We start from the raw sequence: 22,088 nt of genomic DNA, 5'->3' as shown, positions 1-22,088 counted from the left end.
AAAATTTAAACTATTTTTTTTATATTACAAAATTTAATAAATAGTATATATATTGTGAATTATGATTTGACATGGATAGTTGATAAATCATATTGAAGTAATTTATGGAAAATTATAAGATAATGATTCAGATGAATATTTTTTGTGAATTGATCGTAAAAGTGTGATAGTTAATGTAGCACAAACAAACCATGACTTTGCTTTAACCATCAATTATTAGTTTGATCGATATCAATGAATATTTTGTTGTTAATCATACAAAATTGAAAGAAGCCTCCGCCTTATGAAATTTTTCACAAATATTAATATTTTATATTACCAGTAAATACTAAATTGAGAAGACACTTGATAGTTAAAGACATTATTTATTCAGTTTTCTAACACGGTATCTATGCTTTTATTAAAATATATATAGGATTTGAAGTAATATATATTTTCATAAGTTCCATTAAATTAATTGATAAAATTTGAGTTGTGAAATTATAATATACATTCCTTGTAACGAGTCATCATTGTGTCTAATAGGATAAGAGAGAGACACACTAATTAAAAATTGAAGAATTACATTACTTGGCTGTACTCATTATGATCAATTATACATATATTTATTTGACATAAATTAAACTTTTTAATATGGAATCACATTCAGTTGGTATTATTATAGCAGAAGGACATGAGTCACGTGATTACTTGTTCAAAAAGGAAAACATAATTTTATCTGCTAAAAAATCTTATTTTTAATTAAGGAAAATAATCAATAGTTTGTGTTGTTTGGACAAGACAATAACCCATGACTAGAAGTTTCCATCATCATTCAATATTTAAAGCGACAAAAGGTACGCTTATTATTATTACTTTCATTTTCATAATTAAGGAATTCAAAATTCCAAAATGGGAAAAACAAGTTTATTGCCATAATTTGCAAAGATAAGATCTAGGTATTTCCATTCATGTTATTAAGTACAACATACTTTCTATCTTACTATACAAGTATGAAATGTTTTCGTAAATTGAATTTTAAAAATAGAAAACATATTCTTTTATTTATAACGTAGAGTTTTTTTTATTTTTTTAAACAAAATAATTAAGAAAATATTGATCTACATATACATTGATTGACACAGGTGCGAGTAAGTTAATCGTTAAAACTATTTCTTCTCCTTATTTGAGTAAAAGAAAGCATGTATGATTTGAATGATGAAGGTTTTTAAGCTGACTATGTTATGGGGTCATTTTCATATTGCAGAAGTGGAAAAACAATGAACGATGCTTACTGAGGTTGAAAAGTGTGTTGTTTGAGTAGCTGCAAATATTGGCCACCACCACCACATGTGCAGTTCAGTTCAGCCTTTTTTTTAGTCTTTCAATGGCTTCTTACCAGACACCAGTGATGCCAGCTATGATGCCTAAACATCGAAAGCTACAACTGAAAGCAACTCTCACACACACATCAAAATCTTTTGCATTTATTACTTTTTACGTGTTTCATGTTTTTAATCTCAGATTCATTATTTATATAAAAAACTAATGTCTTTTTTTAACCTTTACATCCACCAAATACAATCTAATAGTGACATGATTTTAGTCATTTGCGAACACATTAAAAGCATATATTCATATTAAATAAGAATATTAAAAAGGTTAAATATACCTTTAGTTCCTTAACTTTTAATGAATTTCAGAATCAGTTTATTTTGAAATATTAGATTAATTTAGTTATTCATTTTTTAAAATACGTGAATTTAGTTATTTTAATCAAATTTTATTAGGTTTATTTGATGTACGCATTTTATTATTGTATTTGAGTTGTTTATAATATTTGACATATTTTTACTTTAATGTTAAATAAAATACTATTATGAAACGCATTTGAAATATCAAATAAACTTAACAAAATTTGATTAAAAAAATTAAATTTACGTATTTTCTGAAAATTAAGAAACTTAAAACATATTTAACCCATATTTTTTTTCTTTTTTTAAATTGAATTTTTTTAGATTTGAGTGATAAAATATATTTTATTGACTAATATTTGTTACTGTTAATCATCTTAATTACCTCTAACTTGAACATCTTTGTATTATTGAGACCAGCATAGGTGTACATGTCTTAGCAAACACTGTTAATTATCTCGTAGTAGTGAAACAATGTGATGCTAATTTATTAACAAGGGTCAAAACAAACTGTAAATGATAATGTGTCGGTCATATACGTCAAAGTGGTAATCTAAATAAATAAAATATATATTAACTTAGGTTATATTATTATTATTATTATTATATATATAAAAATTATTCTAATGTTTTTTACATCTGATCCTTTGACAATAATTTTTTAGAGTAATATGGTCATTTGAGAAGAAATAGATGTGAAGTGGTTGTAATAATTTATGGAGCGTCAGACTATTGGAACTCTTATTTATAATGTATTGTTTAAGTATTCTTTTTCTTACTTCTATAATAATATATAATGTACAGTATTTCTTGTACATAATATCTTTACTTTTCCAAAATATATAAAGTAGATACGAAAGAGATCTGCTAATTTTCGCATAATATTTTGTGTGTAGTGTTTCTATTTTTTATATCAAAATAACCTTAATATTAAAAATCTGTCAAATACAAATTTCTATTAAGATTAAAATGCTATTAATGATGAAAATTAAATATTAATAAAGCAAAGCTGATTAAATATCAAATCAAAGAGGAAGTTGTTTAGAAACTATGGTAGTTATTAAATAATTATAAATACTTAGAATTTATATCCTATAAATATTAAATTTATATTCTTTGATAAAGATTGAACATGTAAATCCTGTTATGAATGTTTTTAAGTGCGGACATTTTGTTGAATGAACAAGTTAGTACAACATTCTCGATCATTATATTTAAATCAATTTATAAAATTAACATCCATGGTATTATATAACTATTTGGGAACACAACCCACAAAAGAAAAAATAATTACTATGTAAACATCACACATAAAAAAATTAGGAATATAATGTGGGTTTGGATCAGCTTGCGGGTCCGTCGAAAAAACACGGGTTAAGATATTAAATTTGTTGGTCTTTAAAAATATAACTTGCATAATTCACAATATGTGCGGGCTAAAGGCGGGATGAGAGGGGCTGACGTGCATAAAAAATTGTATTTGTATATGCTGGATATCTTTTTGAATTTTTATATGGATGTTCAAAATTTTTGTATGTGTGAAGAAGATAAGTATTATGTATTTTTTAATGTGTTAAAATTTACAAAATTCATCGTGTATGTCAAAGTACGATATGTATATGATAACAATTTTGGATTATTAATTTCATTTAACTTTTCGCAGTCTTTATTTAATTTTGTGAATTTATTAAAAAATTTTAATTTATTGAACATTGAAAGTATTGAAAATTTTATAATAAAAAATAAAGAAAATAAACTACGAAGTGGGTCTCTAAATTAGAACCTACTTGAAACGGTCCAAACTTTTGAATCCGCATTTTGTAAAACAAATGGATCAAGTTAGATTGCATTGTGATAAAAAAAAAAAAGTCTTATAAGATATTAATGATATCATAATGATAAAATGATATATTTCTCTATGCTAGTATGACTTTCCTTAAGTTTTGGTTGCCATCAAATTCACCGATTCATTTTTCCAAATCTTCACATTTCACCTAAACTAAACTCTCACTTACCTATAAATCAATGTTCATCCATCAACTCATGCAAAAAAATTACAAAAAACAGAGAAAGGCTAAATGACCTATACTATAGTGACAGTATATGTTTCACAAAATTGATTATAGAAGTTAATAGACAAGATTTTAAAAATATGCTTTATTTATACATATATTAACTTAAGTATTATAGTTTCTTCCATCTTCTTCATCAAATTTTTATGTACAACAGAAAAAGACATATAAAAAAACAGAAATACTATAGCAAACAAAATACGCAAAAAAACCGACGATATTATAATAAATCATAAAATCATTCTTAAATATTTTTTACAAAAAATAATAATTGAATAATAAATCTAAAAGTTTGGAGGTCCATTTTTCTAGAGTGGTGAACGTATAGGTGAGGCGCAGAAAGTTGACTATATATAAGGAGAAAAAATGGAGAAAGAGAGAGTATGCATGTGCAAAGAAGGTACAAATTTTCAGTTCCTGCATGTGTTGGGGTCCCTGCATCTCATTCTGGTGTCGCTGTATTTCTATCCACAAACCTCATCTCAATCCACCCGTGAACACTCACACCAGATGCCACAGAGGAGACAACAAAACTCAATACAAACAACACCAGAGAAATTAGATGAAAGATATGTTATTTTTTTTTATCTTTTTCTACGTACCTTTATATTTCACATTTAGAAAAAAAAAAACTACATGAAACGACAAAACTGCATATCTGGCAAACAACCATTCTATTTTGTCTTCTTCTGGTGTCGTCTTTTCACTCATTCTCTTCATTTTGTGGTACTTCCAATATACGTATTTACAGTATTTACAGTGTATGTATATGTATCTTCTACGTATATGTAATGAGAATTTCATACAAACTGCAGGGAAATCAAATTAACCTTTAATTTAATCACGATAATGTTGCGCATGAACTTCAGTATCTTTCAAAAATTAGGTACTGAATGACAATACAATTACTTTCACTAATTCTCCTAAGTACTTTTCAAATTTATATTAATTTTAATATATTAGTGCTTAGGTGGACCATGTGAGATGAGAACGAGGACAACAACAACGTGTAACTGAAATAGATGTATTGATATGTCGTCTACGTTCATGGATACCGGTATGCTAATATAAATTAAATATAATTGAATCTTATAAATAATAAAAAATAATTAAATAAAATATTATATATTATATGTTTAAGCTTTATTATGATATTGTATTTTTTAACCATTTCAATCTTGTCATTTTTTTTAATTATATGCGAAAATAATTGTTAAAAATCCTAATCCATCAAGAGAAAACTAGTAATTTCTAGAATTCCACCTCTTCAAGTAAATTTTATTCCTGTATATCCGTATTTATATTTCGCTTTCACACTATTGAAAAGTATTACTGTTTTCTAGAGGAGATGACAATAGTATATATTTTGTTCTCATTATTGAGTGAATAGAATGAATATATATTTTTACTTCTTGTAAGAAGCCGATTATGATTTTTTTTTTTACTGAATATCATTTGTAATTATTTTTTTAAATTTCAAATTCTATCAATCATAAAATAAATATTAAAGTGTTTTCTATCATCTGAAACATTTAATTTGTAAGATTTGAGTGTAAAATATTTGTGATATTAAGAACACTTAGCTGATGTGGACAAGACAGTATTGAGGAAGAATGGACATTTTATTTTATCTCTGTAGAAAAGCATAAAGTCAAAAATAAATAAATGGTGAATGAGATTTTTGTGTTTTATTATGAATATAAGTCCAAATTACTCTCTGCAATACAAAAGACTGTCTTCTATGTCAGAATTTCCGAAAATGGATGCGGTGGTGGTGAAGCTCACCCACCATCCCAAAAGAAAATGTGTTCGTGGTTCGTTGGATAGTGAAAAAAGCAGAGAAAACTAATTAATATTTATTACTCGAACAAGAATATAAAAAAATTGTATTATTTTAATATTTGTATTAAATAAATCAAATTACAGTTATTTTTACTTTTTTCTACTCTACTAAATAATTAAATTTTTAATTTTTACTTTTAATCTGTTTTTTTAATTTTTATCTCTATATTTTTTCTTCAAACTCAATCAACAATAGTGAACTTCTAAGAATCTAAGGCAAGGTTAAGAAACAAAGAGATAGAAGAAAAGTTTAATGCGCGATAAAGATTAGAAAAAGATAAAAAACAAAAATGTTAATTAGGTTAAAAATCCCACCCCAACCCATAGAGATTGCCGCACAAGTTACCGGATTAGCTATGCCTTCAACAAAAAAACAAATTTGATTATGTTAAACTTAATTTATTAATATTTACATTATAATATATTATATTAAACATTAAATTTTAGACCACATGGTTCTCAACATTTTACCATAAAACCAAGCTTTTGAAGGCTGAGAAAAACTCTACTGTTTTAATTCTGATCTCCTCATGAACACCTTTGCAAGAGTCACTTTCAGAGGGATTGGTGCATATCAGAAAAATAATCCAAAAAAGACCAAAGAAAACGAAAGCAAAATAAGAGTGATAAACCCGGGGAGGCACTATGCATTTATGCCATTGATTTTCAAAGCATTCAACTTTTTAGTTGCAGACAGATAGGTATATCTGACCCAGCAACTTTGGTTTCAAACTCAACAATTATTAAATCTTCAGACAAAACACCATCTCAAAAGTGCAGAACTGGGACCTGAGGATTTGATTGACGTTTGCATACTCTGATTTGTACCCACCCAGAAAAAAAAAAAAAAACAAGAAATTGTAAGAAAAAAGAAACCCAAACCAGACCAGACCAGTACCCATCAACACTCCTATATCCATTGTACAGTTTCACAAACCAAACCTCTGTATATCGTTTCAAGGATACCCAGTTATTTAAAAGAGAAACTTAAAAAATTGAAACTTTAGATGATGCAGAAAGAGAGAGAGAGAGGGAAACATACAAAAATAGAAAAAAAGATTTAATCTTCAATTGATTCAATGACAAAATATGACATAGCATCTCTCACCCAAGAATCCTCACGAAACATACAAGTTAAAAAAGAAAGAAAGAAAACTAAGATTAATAGCATCTAATCTAGACTTATATATGTATATTTACAAGAAGTTGTTGTTTATGGGAGTGAGGATTTGGTTTGGGTTCAGTAATACAACTCTAAACGCCTGGCGCAGTGGGTACAGAAGTACTTTCTCTTGATCTTGAAACAGAGGGGTAAGAAACAGAGCTTGGACTGGATCTCAACATCCATGGCTTGAACCTTGGCTCCACAGTAGGGACACGAACCAGGGGCTTGTTGTCTTCCGAGTTCCTTCTCTTCCTCTTCGCAAACGTACACGAACCACATTTTTCTCCTGCAACAGCAACAACAACTACAAACAGAGTTTGCTTGTGGGACAGCTGAAGAAGGGGGAACGTCCAAATCTAGAATTTGTAAAAGTTAAGGGCGAAGTAGTAGTGCAGCTGGCTCGGTCGGTCCTATTTATAGACAAACGGCTAAGGTTGTTTTGTTGCGGACACTGATGCTAAATTCAGCTACCCATATTTTTTTCCCCTTAATAACAGATAGCAGAAACAGTGGGCTAAGACATCACCCCGTGGGTAACTTGTTTTATTCATAACTTATATTTATCTTTCTTCTCTAATGCTTCTCAATTCTTTTGGAATCATGTATTTACAATATTTTATGACTAATGGTTGTGCATTTATGTACTGATATCGTTGTATATGATGATGAAATGTTATTCAATGATGTATTTATTTGTTATGAATGGTGGCTTTTATTCGGGTTCTCTGTCAGCTGTATTATATTAGGATTTAAGGAAGTTAGTTAATGTTACCTTTTGTTTGTTTTATTTTATAATAAATAAATAAATGATTGTGACTAGAGGAATTAAAATGGTTATGATGTGAGTTAATTTGGAATTTGAGTTTCATTAGTTGAAAATAATTATTTTTTAATGTAATTAAAGTTAGTCCAATTTATTTGATTCACTAGTTAAGTGAATTTGACTAGTAAACCACTAATTCATCAACAATAATATTTTATTATTATTTTTTATAAGTTTTTTATTAAAATTATTTACTATTTTTAATTATATAAATTTACAATTTGATTTATTAAATATTAAAATATTATTATATTTTTAATTTATTTGTTTATCGAATTACTTAAATTTATACTTTAATTTTCAATTGTTATTATTGTAATAATATTTGAAAAATGCAATAAATATTTTGATTTTACTGTAAAAAGATAAATCAAGCCAATAAATTTTATGTACTATAATAAAAATAAATTAAATTGTAAAATCAAAATATTTGCAACCGAATCAATTCATTAATTCATTAATATGTTACGGGTAGAATTGAGTGACAAAATATTTAGATAACAAAAAGTTGAGTTGAATTAATATATTTTTAACTTGTGATAAATGGGTTAATTCAGTTTGACTCTATATTTTATATGTTTTATTTTCTATAAAAGTTTAAACGAAGTAAATAAAAAGATAAGACTAAAAAGAAGTGGGATTTATATATTTTTTAAATAAAAAATGTAATATTTCTATAATTATTAATTTTATGGCTTAAATATGTTTTCATTAATTATAACATGTTTTTATTTTTCAGTTTTTACTAGCTTTTAAATGTTTTTTCACATTGTTTTCATCATTTTTATATTTATTACTTTGTGATAGCACATGCATTGGTTAATAATGCCATGGTCGATGGACATCTTTGTTGGGATTAGACTTGTGTAGTCCTTTTAATTTCTCTTTTAACAAATTTTAAGGGCTATTATTTCTTTAAGAAATAGATTTATTATATCTAAAATGTAGTTTCAGGTTCGATCCTTTTATCCTTTTTTTTTTAATTTTGTTTTCAGTTCTCAATATTCTATAAAAATATCGACTTTGTCCTTCTATTTTTATTTTAATTTATATTTATATCTATATTTATACTGCAAACAATATGTTAGTGGTATAATAATAGCGTTAGAGGTGTGTCATGTTAGTTCTTAAATTTTTTGGTTTTCTTTTTTGTAATTTTTTTTAATTTAAAAAAAATAAAAACAATTTCACATGTCATGTAGCGGTGAAAGTGGGATGGATGTTAACAGGACGGGTACGCATAGTAGCTCCCCCGTATACTACCCGCAGGATAAATATCTGCCCCGTACTCATATCTATATCTGTCGGGTATCCGTTATGCGGGTACCCGTCTATTTTTTTCATATTTGCGGGTATCTATGGGTACCCACGGGTATTTAAAAAATAAATATTTAATCATAGATTCAAATAAAATAAAATAAAAATATATGACTGTCATAAATTTTAAATAAAGTTCAAATAAACTCAAATTTATACAGGTCCAAATAATTATAAAAGTAAATATAAAATGACATTCAACACAATGAAAATTCTTTAATTAATGTTTTGATCAAAAAGTCAACTTTCTCCAATTGATTCTTAAAAGATAAACAAAATAAACAAATAATAAATCTCAATTGTTACGTGCCAAGTATTCTTATTTTGATTCAATCATTTGACAATAAGCATATAATAAACGTCACTGTCTATATAAGATTTGATATATATGCACAATTTCAAATAAAAGAAAGAGAAGAATGTAAGGGATGTACTTGGAAGAAGATGACGTACCAATACTTGAAGTTTGAAGAATGAAGACAGAAGACAAGATGTACAACTTAGAAAAAATTAGGCTAGAATATTTTTTACTAATATATATATATATATATATATATATATATATATATATATATATAAGGCTACTTTTATGAATTAAAGTTTAACAGGTACAGGTATCCATGGGTACAAATACTATTATACCCGTACCTGCGAGTAGCGGGTATCCATTTTTAATATTAATTTCTTACCCGTTGCGGGTTTTATCCGCGGATACGAATTTTTTTGACATCCCTAGATGTGACAATGTCACGTGTCATTTTCCCATTCTCAATTTGGTCCCAGTATTTTTATTTTGTCTCGATTTAGTTCCAATTTTTGTAAAAGTTTTACAATTTCATCATTCTCCAAATTAAAATAAAATTTAATTTTTATATAAACGTTATACAAATATTTTTATTGAATTTGGTATTTTAATTCAAATTAATATTTTTAACAAAATTAAGTTTATTTAAATTTGTGTTTCATATTCGACTTTATTTAAAATTACTTTTAAATTTTAATTTTATTTGTTTTCAATTGTTATATAAACCGATTAAAATTATTTTAAAATTTTACATATGAATTTATATAATTGTTATTTTTACACCAACTCAAACATTTGTATAGAAATTATTGAACTTTACACATTTTAAAAATATACAATTATTTAAAATATAAATTTAAACAAAAACAATATTAAAGTATAATGAAATGAAATATCAATATAATTTATTGAATTTTTTTCTGTTAGCATTATTTTTTATTAACAACTTTAAAATAATTTTAAACAAAGTTAAATATAAAATATAAATTTAAATAAAATTAATCTCGTTAAAAATATTTACTAGAAATATCAATTTTGATAAAAATAGTTGTGTACATTTATATAAAAATTATATTTCATTTTAAATTTAGATAGGGACAAAATTGCTCATTTTTTACAAAAAATGAATTAAATTGAGACAATAAAAACACAGGGACCAAATTTAGAATGAGGAAATAACATTTGGCATAACAGTGAAATGTGCACTGTCACTGTCACATGGCACGACCTCCATTTGATACGTGTCAAATTTTTAAAAAAATTTAAAATAAATAAATAAATCAATCAAAAAATAAATCAAAAAATCAAAAAAATAAAATAAAAAGTCTAAGAACTGACACGTGGCACCTCTATCACGTTTTTACTACACCACTAATAAAAAGTATTCGATTACACCAAATTTCTCAAAATAGGGATCGATATGAGATAAATAAAAATAAAGATATCAAATCAATATTTTGTTACGAAAATAGAGATCAAATATATAATTTATTCTTCCTTTTTTATATGACTTGGAGTGAACCTAGCCTAGTCATATTTTTTTTATAATGTTGTTTGAGTGGATGGGTGAAAGTGAAAAAAACAAAGAAAATATAGTGAGTGTAATAGATTAATAGAATGAGAAATTTTTTTGTAAAAGATTTAATTCATATTACACTCACATGTCTGACAATAAATGGAAATATATAAGAAAGACATTAAATATATATTTAAAGAAAAGTACATCGTATTTCATCCACTTTTCCTTAACTATTTATTGATAAGTATGAAAAATACTTATTATTCTTATTTTATTGGACTTCTTAATTGTACTTAATCATGTGTTTTGTGGGAAGTTTTAGGTTGTTTTTAGGTTCTTTTAGGTTAGATATATTTTGTGTTATCTTTGAGATTATTGTATAGGAAAGTGAAGGATTGGAGAAGAAGTGAAGTTATTCTGTCAGGACCCAGTCGCCCAGCGAAATGGACCAGTCGCCCAGCGAGTGTTCTCTTTCGCCCAGCGAGTAATCACCGGTCGCCCAGCGAGTAAGTCATCTCGCCCAGCGAGAAGACGGTTTTCTGAAGTGGTTATAGTTTCGAAAACTTACACGAAACGGTGTGCTGGAGTGTGGGAACGCGACAGAACCAGAAAGGAGACGAAAAAGCGCCATTCTAGGGCAAGGAGACTTCACAACAATTCATCCATTCCATCAAATTCATCCATACTTTGTTCTAGATGCTTAGGAGTGACTAAACTCCTCCTTCATTGGGGTTGGATGTAATGAACCTATACTCTTTGTAATTTTCCTATGCAATGTAATCTCTTTCGTTGTTCATATGTTTTATCTCAATTATAAATGTGCTTGATGGAAATCTTTGCTATTTGGTTGTATCTAATTATTGGAAAATGAATTGGAACTTAACCTTGGATAGAACAACCATGAGATTGGGTTCTAGAAATAGACGTAATCTCTAGGTCATTCTATACATTAAATCTTAATGCAAGTCATGTGTTAAAATAGTTAAGGAATTAATATTTTGACATATTTGACTTAAAACTTACTTCTAAGGAATTAGTGGTTAGTAAGCTTATGATGAGGATGTTTGAGCACGATAGAGAAATTGTGTAGGAAATATTGCGTTAGTATGGTTCATGAAATCCAACCTTGATGAAGTGTTTCTTAAATCCTTTTATAACTTTAGTGTTTATAAATTTTGCATGTTGTTTTTAAATTAAATCAATCTTTTACTTTGACGTTATTGCTAAAATTAGTAAATAATCACATTTAGACAACGAACACAAATCCCTTGGAAAAACGATACTTGGACTTCCATTTTTACTACTTGTAACGAATTGGTACATTTATCATAGCAAGTCACCTTAAATCATTAGAACCAAATTATAGTCACTTGCACTTTCCTTTAGAGGTGCATTTGGTTCTGGTGATTTATTTTTATTTTTGGCACTTTAAGTGAATACATTGCTACTTTTGCCTCTACCTTTGGCGTGTTCATGACTTTGCAAGTTAACGTATTGAGACTGTGATTGTGTGAGGATGAACTTCTTTAGGAGATATCATCATGTGAATAAAATCCCCAAATTTGATGACCATGAATACTTTTTTTCCTTTTCACTTAAACAATCTTATTTTAAATTGAATGTATTGTTAATGGCGTGAAAATTATATAAAAAATGTGACAAGATGAAGGAAAATAAGTTAACGAAATTAATAAAAAGCCTTTCATAAATAATTATAAAAGAAGAAAAGAAGTTGATGACAATGTTGAAATATGACGTACGAGAAATAAGTTAAGTAATGAATAAAGGATTTTTATACAAAAAAAGGCATTGGGGAAATTTTGGAAGTTATTTTTATTGAAATTGAAAAGAGAAAAGAAAAATATTGAAAGAAAAAAAATACATCACAGAATAAAAAGGTGTCAATAAAAAACATATGTTTTTGAGACATGAATTATTCAAATTTTAATCGATAAACACATGAAATAATAAGTTATAAATTGTACATGTTCTTCCACGAAAAGTGAATTTAATAATTATGTGTAATGTAGGTTTTTAAATAAAAAAAATTATAATGAATGATAAATGTTCAAAAAAATTGTCTATATAAGTTTTAGCAATAGGAATTTTATGTGGTTAAATCGATTACTTTAATGATAAACACTATAATGCCTAAAACTATAAAATGATAAACAAAAAAAAATTAGAAATTATATTTTTGGTCACCATAATTTACATTTCTCTCTGTAATTTTTTTCTTTCTTAGTTCATATGGTCATTTGTTTTTTCTTTCATTTACTTTTTTTTTAATTTCTTATTCTTTTATTATTTTATCCTGCAATTTTAATTTTTATGTTTACCTTTATCTTGTTCATTTATTAATTGTTTGAAAAACTTTATCATTTACTTGTAAGTTTTATGATTTTTTTTTCAATTCGTTTTTTTTTCCTTCTTGTTTTGCATTCTCTTATCTAAAAATATTTTGAAAACTTTATTTCAACTGTATTTAATACATTAATGAAATCAAATGGATTTTATAGAAGATTTGTAAATCATGTATAGTAAAAGTAATGAATGAGGTTTATACTTGTTCAATCTTTTTACTAATATGGTAAAAGAATATAATAATCATAATAATAATAATAATAATAATAATAGTATTGAATCAAAGATAATGAATTATGACTACTAGATTAAAACACATTAATTCCTATGGTTTATGTTCAACGTGTTGGTACAACTATAAACTTTGAAATAATTAGTAGTTGAAGAGTTTGTAAACTTGCACGATGATGATGGTTTTCCTTGTTTAGGAATTACTTGAACTCTTGAAGAATGATAAGGTAAAGTAAAGCAAAAACATGTTTGATATAGTGAATTTGTTGTGTGATTTATCTGTAACAGATGTCCGCAAATCTCGTTGTCTTGTCTCCAGTACCATGTGGCTGTCCTCTTCATATTCATGCATGCATCATTCTTACGCTTACGTAATAAAAAGAATGCTTGTTTAAAAACTCGTTTTTAATGATTAATCCATTATATCAAACTTTCTCAGTAATCAATATGTTTTAAAAGTTTAAGTGAGCATTTCATATGGGTAAGAGTCAACACAATCATCTGTAAAATAACTCGAAGTTTTAAGCAAAACTTTAGATTTACATTTGGTGGATTAAAAAAAATATTTAATCAAATTAGGGTTTTTGAGAAAAATTTGTTACTGATAAAAAACAGTGTATATTTTCTTCTTATAATGTAGTAATTATATTCTATTAATACAAAAGAATTTCAAAAGTTGACGTGAGAATATCCCAATTGCTTTGTTTTATGAGTGAATTCAAACAAACGAAGCAATAATTGTACATAGAAAATTAGTACGATGAAAAGAACGATGTTGCTTTTACTAGGGTTCAACCAGGAAGTTGGAACTATGTAGGGGAGGTTAGACTATGGGAAGAAATAATTTCTTATACAACTTGGATTACTATTTTACTCCAATTAGGATGCTTAAGAATATTATTAATTTTAAATTATAAGTCTATACTAAGTACCTTCACTAAAATAAATAAACAAATAAAGTTGTGTATCTAAAATATGATATATGTGAAAAAAATATTCTTCATCTTTAAAGTTAATTATTTTCCTCTTGAAATAATCTTTAATATTAACATTGATGGATCTTCAATCAATATTTTGGAGTGTCAAAATTTTGGTTGAATTATTTTTTAGGAGTGCACAATTGTTCCGTGACGGATACCAGGTGGACCAAGTCACAATCCAAGTGTTGGATTCGTAGTAGGACAATTGTAGTTGGATATTGTTGTAGGTAACATCAATTGTTCCGTGACAGAGGCCAAGTGGGCCGGGTCACAATCGAATCGTGGTGCTTGAGTTTGTGTTACACTCTTAAGTAAAAATAGTTGTGCCCTCACTAATAGCTATAATTTTTTGTTGTGCCCTGACTAATGACTATAATTTTTTTTCTAATGGTGAGCGTTCGATCCTCACAACTAGGACTATGTTAATTACACTAACAACCAACAAAATAAATCATTCTTATTCACAAGTCCAATCTTGATGGAAAACCTTGATATGTGTCAATAAATTTAACAAAAAAAATCAAATTGTATTAATTTTTCAAAAATCAGAACCAAATTAGAAGTAAAAAAAATAGAAAATAACATGATATTTAAAAAAAAATAAGAACCAAAATAATAATTAAGTACAAAATAGTCTTTATATAAACAAATTAAATCTCTCTATTTATTTATTTTTTATGACAAGAAAAAGTAATAAAATTATTATTATTATCATTCTTAAAATTATAAAATTAAATATTTGAATTAATTTTATAATTTGACTCTAATTAATTTTGATTTATTATGATTATGTTTAAAAATTCAGTCAACTTGAAAAATAAAATTTAAATTAAACAAATGGTCACTTAAAAAAATTAATACAATAATTATTTAAATTTTAAACAAAATATTTAAAAGGTAAAATTTGAAAATAAATATGGACTAAAAAGATAAAATTTTCTTTAAATATAGATATAGATATATAATTTTTTTTTAAATATCAAATATATAAAATATATTTAATTTACAAAAAAATATTTGAATTATATCTATGAATTTTTGTAAATACTGATTTTTGTAAAAATATATTTTCTTTGCAGTGAATTAAAAAATATTTAAAAAAAATACTTTTAGAGTATTGAATTTTAGTGAATTGAATCATGTTAAAGGGTGGACCGACTGGTTGATAGAGGCCATCTCCACAATAAAATATATAATTTATACGTTTTTTTAAAAATATATTTAATATTACAAATATTTTATCAAGTTTTAATTGATTTTAGTGTATTTAATAATATAAACTAAAATAATTATTACATTTATTATAATTAATAATTAAAATTTAATTAGTAAGTGTTAATGATTTAAATTATAATAATATTATTTTTAAAGTAGTATTATATAAAAAATATTATTTTTTAAAATTATATTTTATTTTAATTAAAAAAAGGACTGGTAGGTCAATCTACTCCATTCTGTCTTGTCCTTATCAACATTAACTGACAAATTGAAAATTTTATTTTAGTCTGTCAAATTTGGATAGATTGAGAGACAAGAGACTATGATACACTTTATGCTGAAGTGCTCAAGAAGATAAATTTGAGAATTAAATTTGTTAGATGCATCACTAATTTATTGGTCTACCACTATAAATAAAAATGAAGTATTTTTCTTTATGGACTCCTGATCCATTATGCAATTTAAAAATAAGTAATCCTTTACATTAGGTTTTTTGTATGAAAAAAAAAAAGAGAGTGAGAGACAAATAGACAAAACAAATAGACAAAAATTAGAGTAAAAAAATAAAGAAAAATAAAGTCATCAAAAAGAGTAAAGAAGAAGGAAATAACAACTAGTTTATATTGTGCAAACATGTACAAAGAAAACTACCTTGAAAAAAATGTTTTATTTCTTATTTCATATGTTATATTTATTCTTTTGTTTAGCTAAATACTTATTGAGGTATCTTTGTGTTGTTATCTACCTTGTTGGTGAAAAGAAAATGATATTGCTCTATTGATCTTTAAAATTTTCAATAGAACTTGTGATCTATACATTAGATATTATCACTAGAAGATTTTATTGGACTAAATCTCGAGTTTTTTTTTTATTTTCTGCATATTTATTTTGAAATATGTATTAGTTTCTCTTTTTTTTTGTTATTTTTTACATATTTTATTTTTACGTATTATATATATATATATATATATAATATTTTATCAATGCTTTTTTGTTGTTTATTTTGTTATACTCCCAACAAAACTTAGTAAAATAGTTAAGTTTGATTAATTTTCAAATAAGATACGTTAGACATCATTATTAATTTGATACATGAACTATGCTCACATACCAAAACATATAAAGCATAACACTTGGATAAAAATCATACTTCACTAAGCATAAATAAACTGTACCAATGAATAAATATATTATTTATTTATAAATTAAAAATAAATTGATAACTTTATGGATATGATGATTTTTCTAAAAAAAAATAAAAAATCACGAGAATGCAACAGAATGCATCGTCATTAATTATATAGAAGTTTTTGATTTTGCCTAACGTGTTATGCGGATGCAGTGGATTCCGCGTTAAGGTATTCTTTCACACATTCCAATTTGTTTCAGACATAGAAATAACCATGAATTTTACATTTTAAATTCAATTTCTTTACTAATAACGTAATTAGTTATATAATGTGATGAATAACTTAGTTACCCTTTCCACCAGTGTTTTTTTTTTTCAACAAAATTAAGTTTTATATCATTAAATATATCTTGGGTACATGTGCTACAGCTAAAAATGATATATGTTGAAATTAACATTAATAATAAATTTTCTGTTAAGTGTCTGTGGATTATAAAGAAAATAATTTTATCAACATAAAACAAATGGGTCCTTATTTATGGATATTGCCACCACCTCACTCGAGTGGCTATATATTTCATCGAAAGGGCACCTAATTAAGGCACATCCACCCCTTCAAAACAAAGAAAAAGTTGGCCCGTGTATATATTTTGATAATTATTTTTTGTCTTTATTTTTTCTAATTCGACATATAACGGTTTTTAAATGTTCCTAATCTAATAACTTCATATTTATATTGCTTAATCTTAATTTATAGATGTTTTTCTTTGTTATACTTTTTGAGATATATATTTTAAAAAGAAAATCAAGATAAAATACTAAAATAGATATTATGTTCAGAATATTAATTACAATATTTCAATAAATTTTAGATAAAAACACTAAAACTATACGGTTAAGAATACAAATCTTAGACAAAAAGACGCTTGGAACAATGATATTAAAATATTTAGTATTTTTGTTGGTTCTTTTTTATCTTGAAATAATATTTTTAAGATGTGTACGCACATAAAAGATTAAGTATATATATACAAGAAGATATACAAAATGTCAATTAACGTGTAGTGTAAAATTCTAATCACAGACACAGGATTGGAGACAATAGGTGGGGACAGAAAAATTGTCTTGGGAACAACTGACAAATTGTAAGACTATTTGAAAAAAAAAAATTTCACCGCCAACTAATTTTTTTTCTTCATCTTTTTGTAGGACTATATATTAACATGTTCGTGAAAGGAATAATGTGTTTAATAATATAAAATTTCATCTTAATTACAGATGGTTAATCCCAGAATTACTTTCGGCATTTTATGTCCAAGCAAATTTACTACATTCAAATGATTTAAAAATTGTATTTCAAAGAACATTTTTAAAATTTGAGAATTTAGAACTTGGTGAAATTTAGAAATGTTACATTTTTTTTAACCATAATATTAATAAATTATTCGTTGTTGGAAAATATTATTATAAACCTTTATGTTGTGTTTTTTGAAGTGATTTATTATGCAAAGCAATTTGGAATCCTGGAGTGACGTGATTAGAGTGTGCTTGTTTTGCAGAATTTGAAGGTGATGAGAGATGAATTACGGGATTACTCAAAAATCTAATCTCGCTATATTTGTGAAGATTTGAAGGTGATTAACAAGGTTTTAAAAAAATATCCTTATCAAAGGAGCTCAAGTGGACCTCTATAGGGGCTCTTCATGATGTAATGTGAAGATTTCACAAAGGGTGACTTGAGTTATGCATCAACATGACGAAGAATGATGGAGGTTGAGAATGATTTGGAATGACATGAATGGAGCGCACCATGGTTTTGTTTAGCATCAGGAATCGGTTATGTTGCATATAGCATCATTAATACGAAAACACAAGGGCGACGGTGTGTATTTTTTAATTTTTATAAGAATTTAAGTTAATAATAATAATATTTATTTTTGAAATATATATAATAAATTTTAAAATAGTTATTAAATAAAATAATTGTTAAAAATATTTTTTTTAAATAACAGTTAAAGATAAACTAATTATAAAATAATTAATTTTTAAAATAATAATTAAGGATAACATTAGAAAACGAAAAGTTGACACAAAAGAGAAAATTCTCTTTATATATTAAATGAGACACAAAAGTCGGTCAAAACTAAATATATTTTTCTATTATACACGATGTTCCCTTAAAATAATGTAACATTTAGATTTTTTTTTTCAATGTATATAAATTATTTTTTTGACAAACTTAAATATATACGGCACAAATCATACTTTAATTTACAAAAATTATAATTTAATAGAAAAAACAATTGATGCAAGTGTTTGAATATTTTTTTTTCATACTTTTAAATCAACATCAATTTGAACCGTGGAAATATGTGAAATAAAAAAATTAAATATTAAAGTAAAAATAACTAAACTATTTATAATAAAAATTAAATATTAAAGTAAAAAAAGATTAAAAATTAAACAATATTGTTTTATCGTTTACTTTTAAAAAATTGAACTTTTATCGGTTAATTGCTCACAAATTGAATTATGTATTTTATTTTCTCATTTTTCTTCAATGGCCTCTTATCCTAAACACCGCACACACTCTATTTTTTAATTCAATCACCACCATTGTGACAATGATTGTGAGCTTCTCATCCCCGTCACTACTATATAAGGTCATGCCGTCTTGCTTTCGTCATCCCATCTTACCACCTTTACTGCAATTCTAACACCTCACACTCATCCAACTGATATGTTTTTGTTTGAACCTTAACTCTAACTAACATTTTATCATTCTCTTGTATGTCTTTTGCATTTTTCTCAGTTTTTATACTCAATGCTTCATTACTCCCATTTCAACTTTTTTTTTCATCGTCTTATAATATTTTTCTTAAATATTTAGGCTTTGACAAATTTCAAAACTCTATATTCTCCACTTTGAGAAAATAGTTATTTGTGTGAAAGGTGAACACAAACCAATTTAATCTTGTCCTTTGAATGTTTTTTTTTTATTGAAAGTATACAATTTGTTTATGTTATTGTTTATACACTTTATATATAATTTGATGAAAAACATTATGTTTCAATTGTTTAAGAAGGACCTCACAATTACGGTGTTGGTGTTCAAAAAACTTTTGGATGTGAGACTTTTTACGCACATTACAAAAGCAACTCTCTGATATCGCTGTCGTTAACGCGATCAAATTAATACTACTTATCTTATAACAACTTCAGTATTGTTAAGAAAGTAGTCAACAAAATAGTAAGGGTAAAGTAACCCAAAGTCGTCTCCCAACGAACACGGAATTGATTTTTAACAAATTAGTTCTTATAAAACTATACAAATGAGTTAGTCAAATAAAATAAAAAAATATAGGAGATTAAGATAAACAAAGATAGAAATAAAATTTAAATGATAAAAAGAAATAAAAACAATAGTAAGGAAAATAAATTGATTCCATTGCTTTTTCAAAATAGATTCATCATCGGTTATCTAAATATTATTGCTCAATTAATTATTGTTGTAGATTTGCAAATTAATCAATGTAAAGTCTCAATTAATTTGTTGACGTTCTCACTTTTAACCAAAGTACAGTCTTAATTAAAAGTGAGAACCTTTAGATTATCCATAGTAAATTCAATCAAAGTACAGTCTCAATCAAATTTACTATGCCTAATCATGTCTAGTCTTTTATCTCCTCACCAAATAAAAAGCTTAATTAATCAAAGTAAAGTCTCAATTAATTTTAGTTAGAGTAAATACCTTTAATCAAAGTAAAGTCTCAATTATTGGTAAAAACTCATTCAATCACATGAAAGTCTCTAAATAAAATCAAAGTAAAGTCTCAATTAAATTTAAAAACCCTTGAACTCATATGATCAACATGCATATAGATTTAAAATCATTACTTTTTACGTGATTCAAAGATAAAAGACATAGATGAATGAAAACCTCAACAATAATAAAAAGAACAAAGAAATTATTTCATTATAACCTCAGAATCCATAATGAAATTACAATGGAATCAACCCAAGAAGTTTAGCAATCCATGGAATACAAAAGAAGAATAGAGAGAAGAAAAGAGAGAGAAAGGAAACGAAATTAGGCACCCCTAAGGGTTCCAAAACTCCGAAGTCTCGAGCTTGTTCTTTTTGCTTCTCCCTTGGTCTCTTTATATAGGAATTGGACTAGGCTTTTATGTTGCTAAAATCTCTCAAATATCTTTTAAAATAAAGATAAAGATAAATATTTAAAAATATTTGGAGAGATATAGACTATTTGACAAATATAATTGGTTGATAATATCAATATCTAATATAATTAAATTAATTAATTAATTAAAGATATATGATAAATTATCACCAATTAGTATTTGTATTAATTTTCCAAATCAACATTTTGCAATCTCCTTAAATTATCTTCTAAATAATCCAATATCTTCAAGATATTTTTGTTTGTTGTGGAACTAAAAAGATTCAAGAAGATCTTGTCATATTTAAAAAGATTTGGTAGTTATTATCTTTTAATATTTTATGATATAATTAAATAAGATAATTATTTAAAAATATCAAATAAAATATCTAAGATATATTTTTCCCAAATTATCTTCTATCATAAAGATAAAGAAAATCGCAAGGTCCAATTTTTTGTTGCTCTCTTCTTGCCTTAGCCAAACTTCTTCACTTTTTCAAGCTTTTCTTGTCGTCTTCATGGAATGCTTGGCTTGGATTTTTGTGATTTTGATAATTTCCTATTCTTGGATTTATCTTTAAGGTATCATGAAGCTTTAATCAATTTATTTCCACACCTCCATGAGCTCAACTTAGCTGCAACTACACTAACACACTTCAAAATATCCAAAGAAAATTTATGCAACTAAAAAGCTATTTTTAACATGCTTTTGTACCTCATGCTCAATAAACCCAATTATAGGAAATTCCAATTAAATCAATCTTTAAACACACAAATTCAATTAAATACCCAGAATTAAACACTGACTGAGGGCAAAAATACGCACTCATCACTCTCCTTTTGCTCTATACTAATTAATTATGAAAGTGTACAATTTTTCCTTAAATTTCCTCATCCTTTTTTGAAAAAATCTTTTAAAATTCAGCAAAACTAAAGAGTATTTAAGTTCAGTTCGGTTCGGTTCGGTTCGGTTCAGTTCAGGGCGGTTCGGTTTGGTTCAGTTTGGTTCGGTTCAATGCGGTTCGGTTTGGTTCGATTCGGTTTGGTCTAGTCTGGTCCGGTTCGGTTTGGTTCAATGTTGTTCAGTTCGGTTCAGTCTGGTCTGGTTCAATTCAGTTCAATTTGGTTCGGTTCAGTTCAGTACAATAAAGAATATATGATGAATTTTTAAAATAGTTGTTAAATGTAAAATTAGAAAAATAAAATATGTACATAAGAGAAGTTTTTAAAACAACTGACTGTTGAAGACAAAAGAGGTTTTTAGGCTAACA

General features: G+C 26.0%; 1 protein-coding gene across 1 annotated transcript; it reads right to left on the bottom strand.

Annotated features, from left to right (window-relative positions):
- Positions 1 to 6,634: 6,634 nt before the first annotated feature.
- On the bottom strand, positions 6,635 to 7,245 carry LOC114177183. The gene has a single exon (XM_028062440.1). The coding sequence runs from the start codon at positions 7,029 to 7,031 to the stop codon at positions 6,828 to 6,830; it is 204 nt and encodes a 67-aa protein (XP_027918241.1). The 5' UTR covers positions 7,032 to 7,245; the 3' UTR covers positions 6,635 to 6,827.
- Between the last annotated feature and the right edge of the window lie 14,843 nt (positions 7,246 to 22,088).

The sequence above is a fragment of the Vigna unguiculata genome, chromosome 3 (assembly GCF_004118075.2).
Source record: "Vigna unguiculata cultivar IT97K-499-35 chromosome 3, ASM411807v1, whole genome shotgun sequence".
In the NCBI taxonomy this organism is placed as follows: domain Eukaryota; kingdom Viridiplantae; phylum Streptophyta; class Magnoliopsida; order Fabales; family Fabaceae; genus Vigna; species Vigna unguiculata.
This window is presented reverse-complemented; position numbering and strand designations above follow the sequence as displayed.

What these genes read in the sequence shown, in the direction of transcription:
- LOC114177183 (XM_028062440.1), bottom strand. Translation starts at nt 7,031, where the DNA reads ATGTGGTTCGTGTACGTTTGCGAAGAGGAAGAGAAGGAACTCGGAAGA.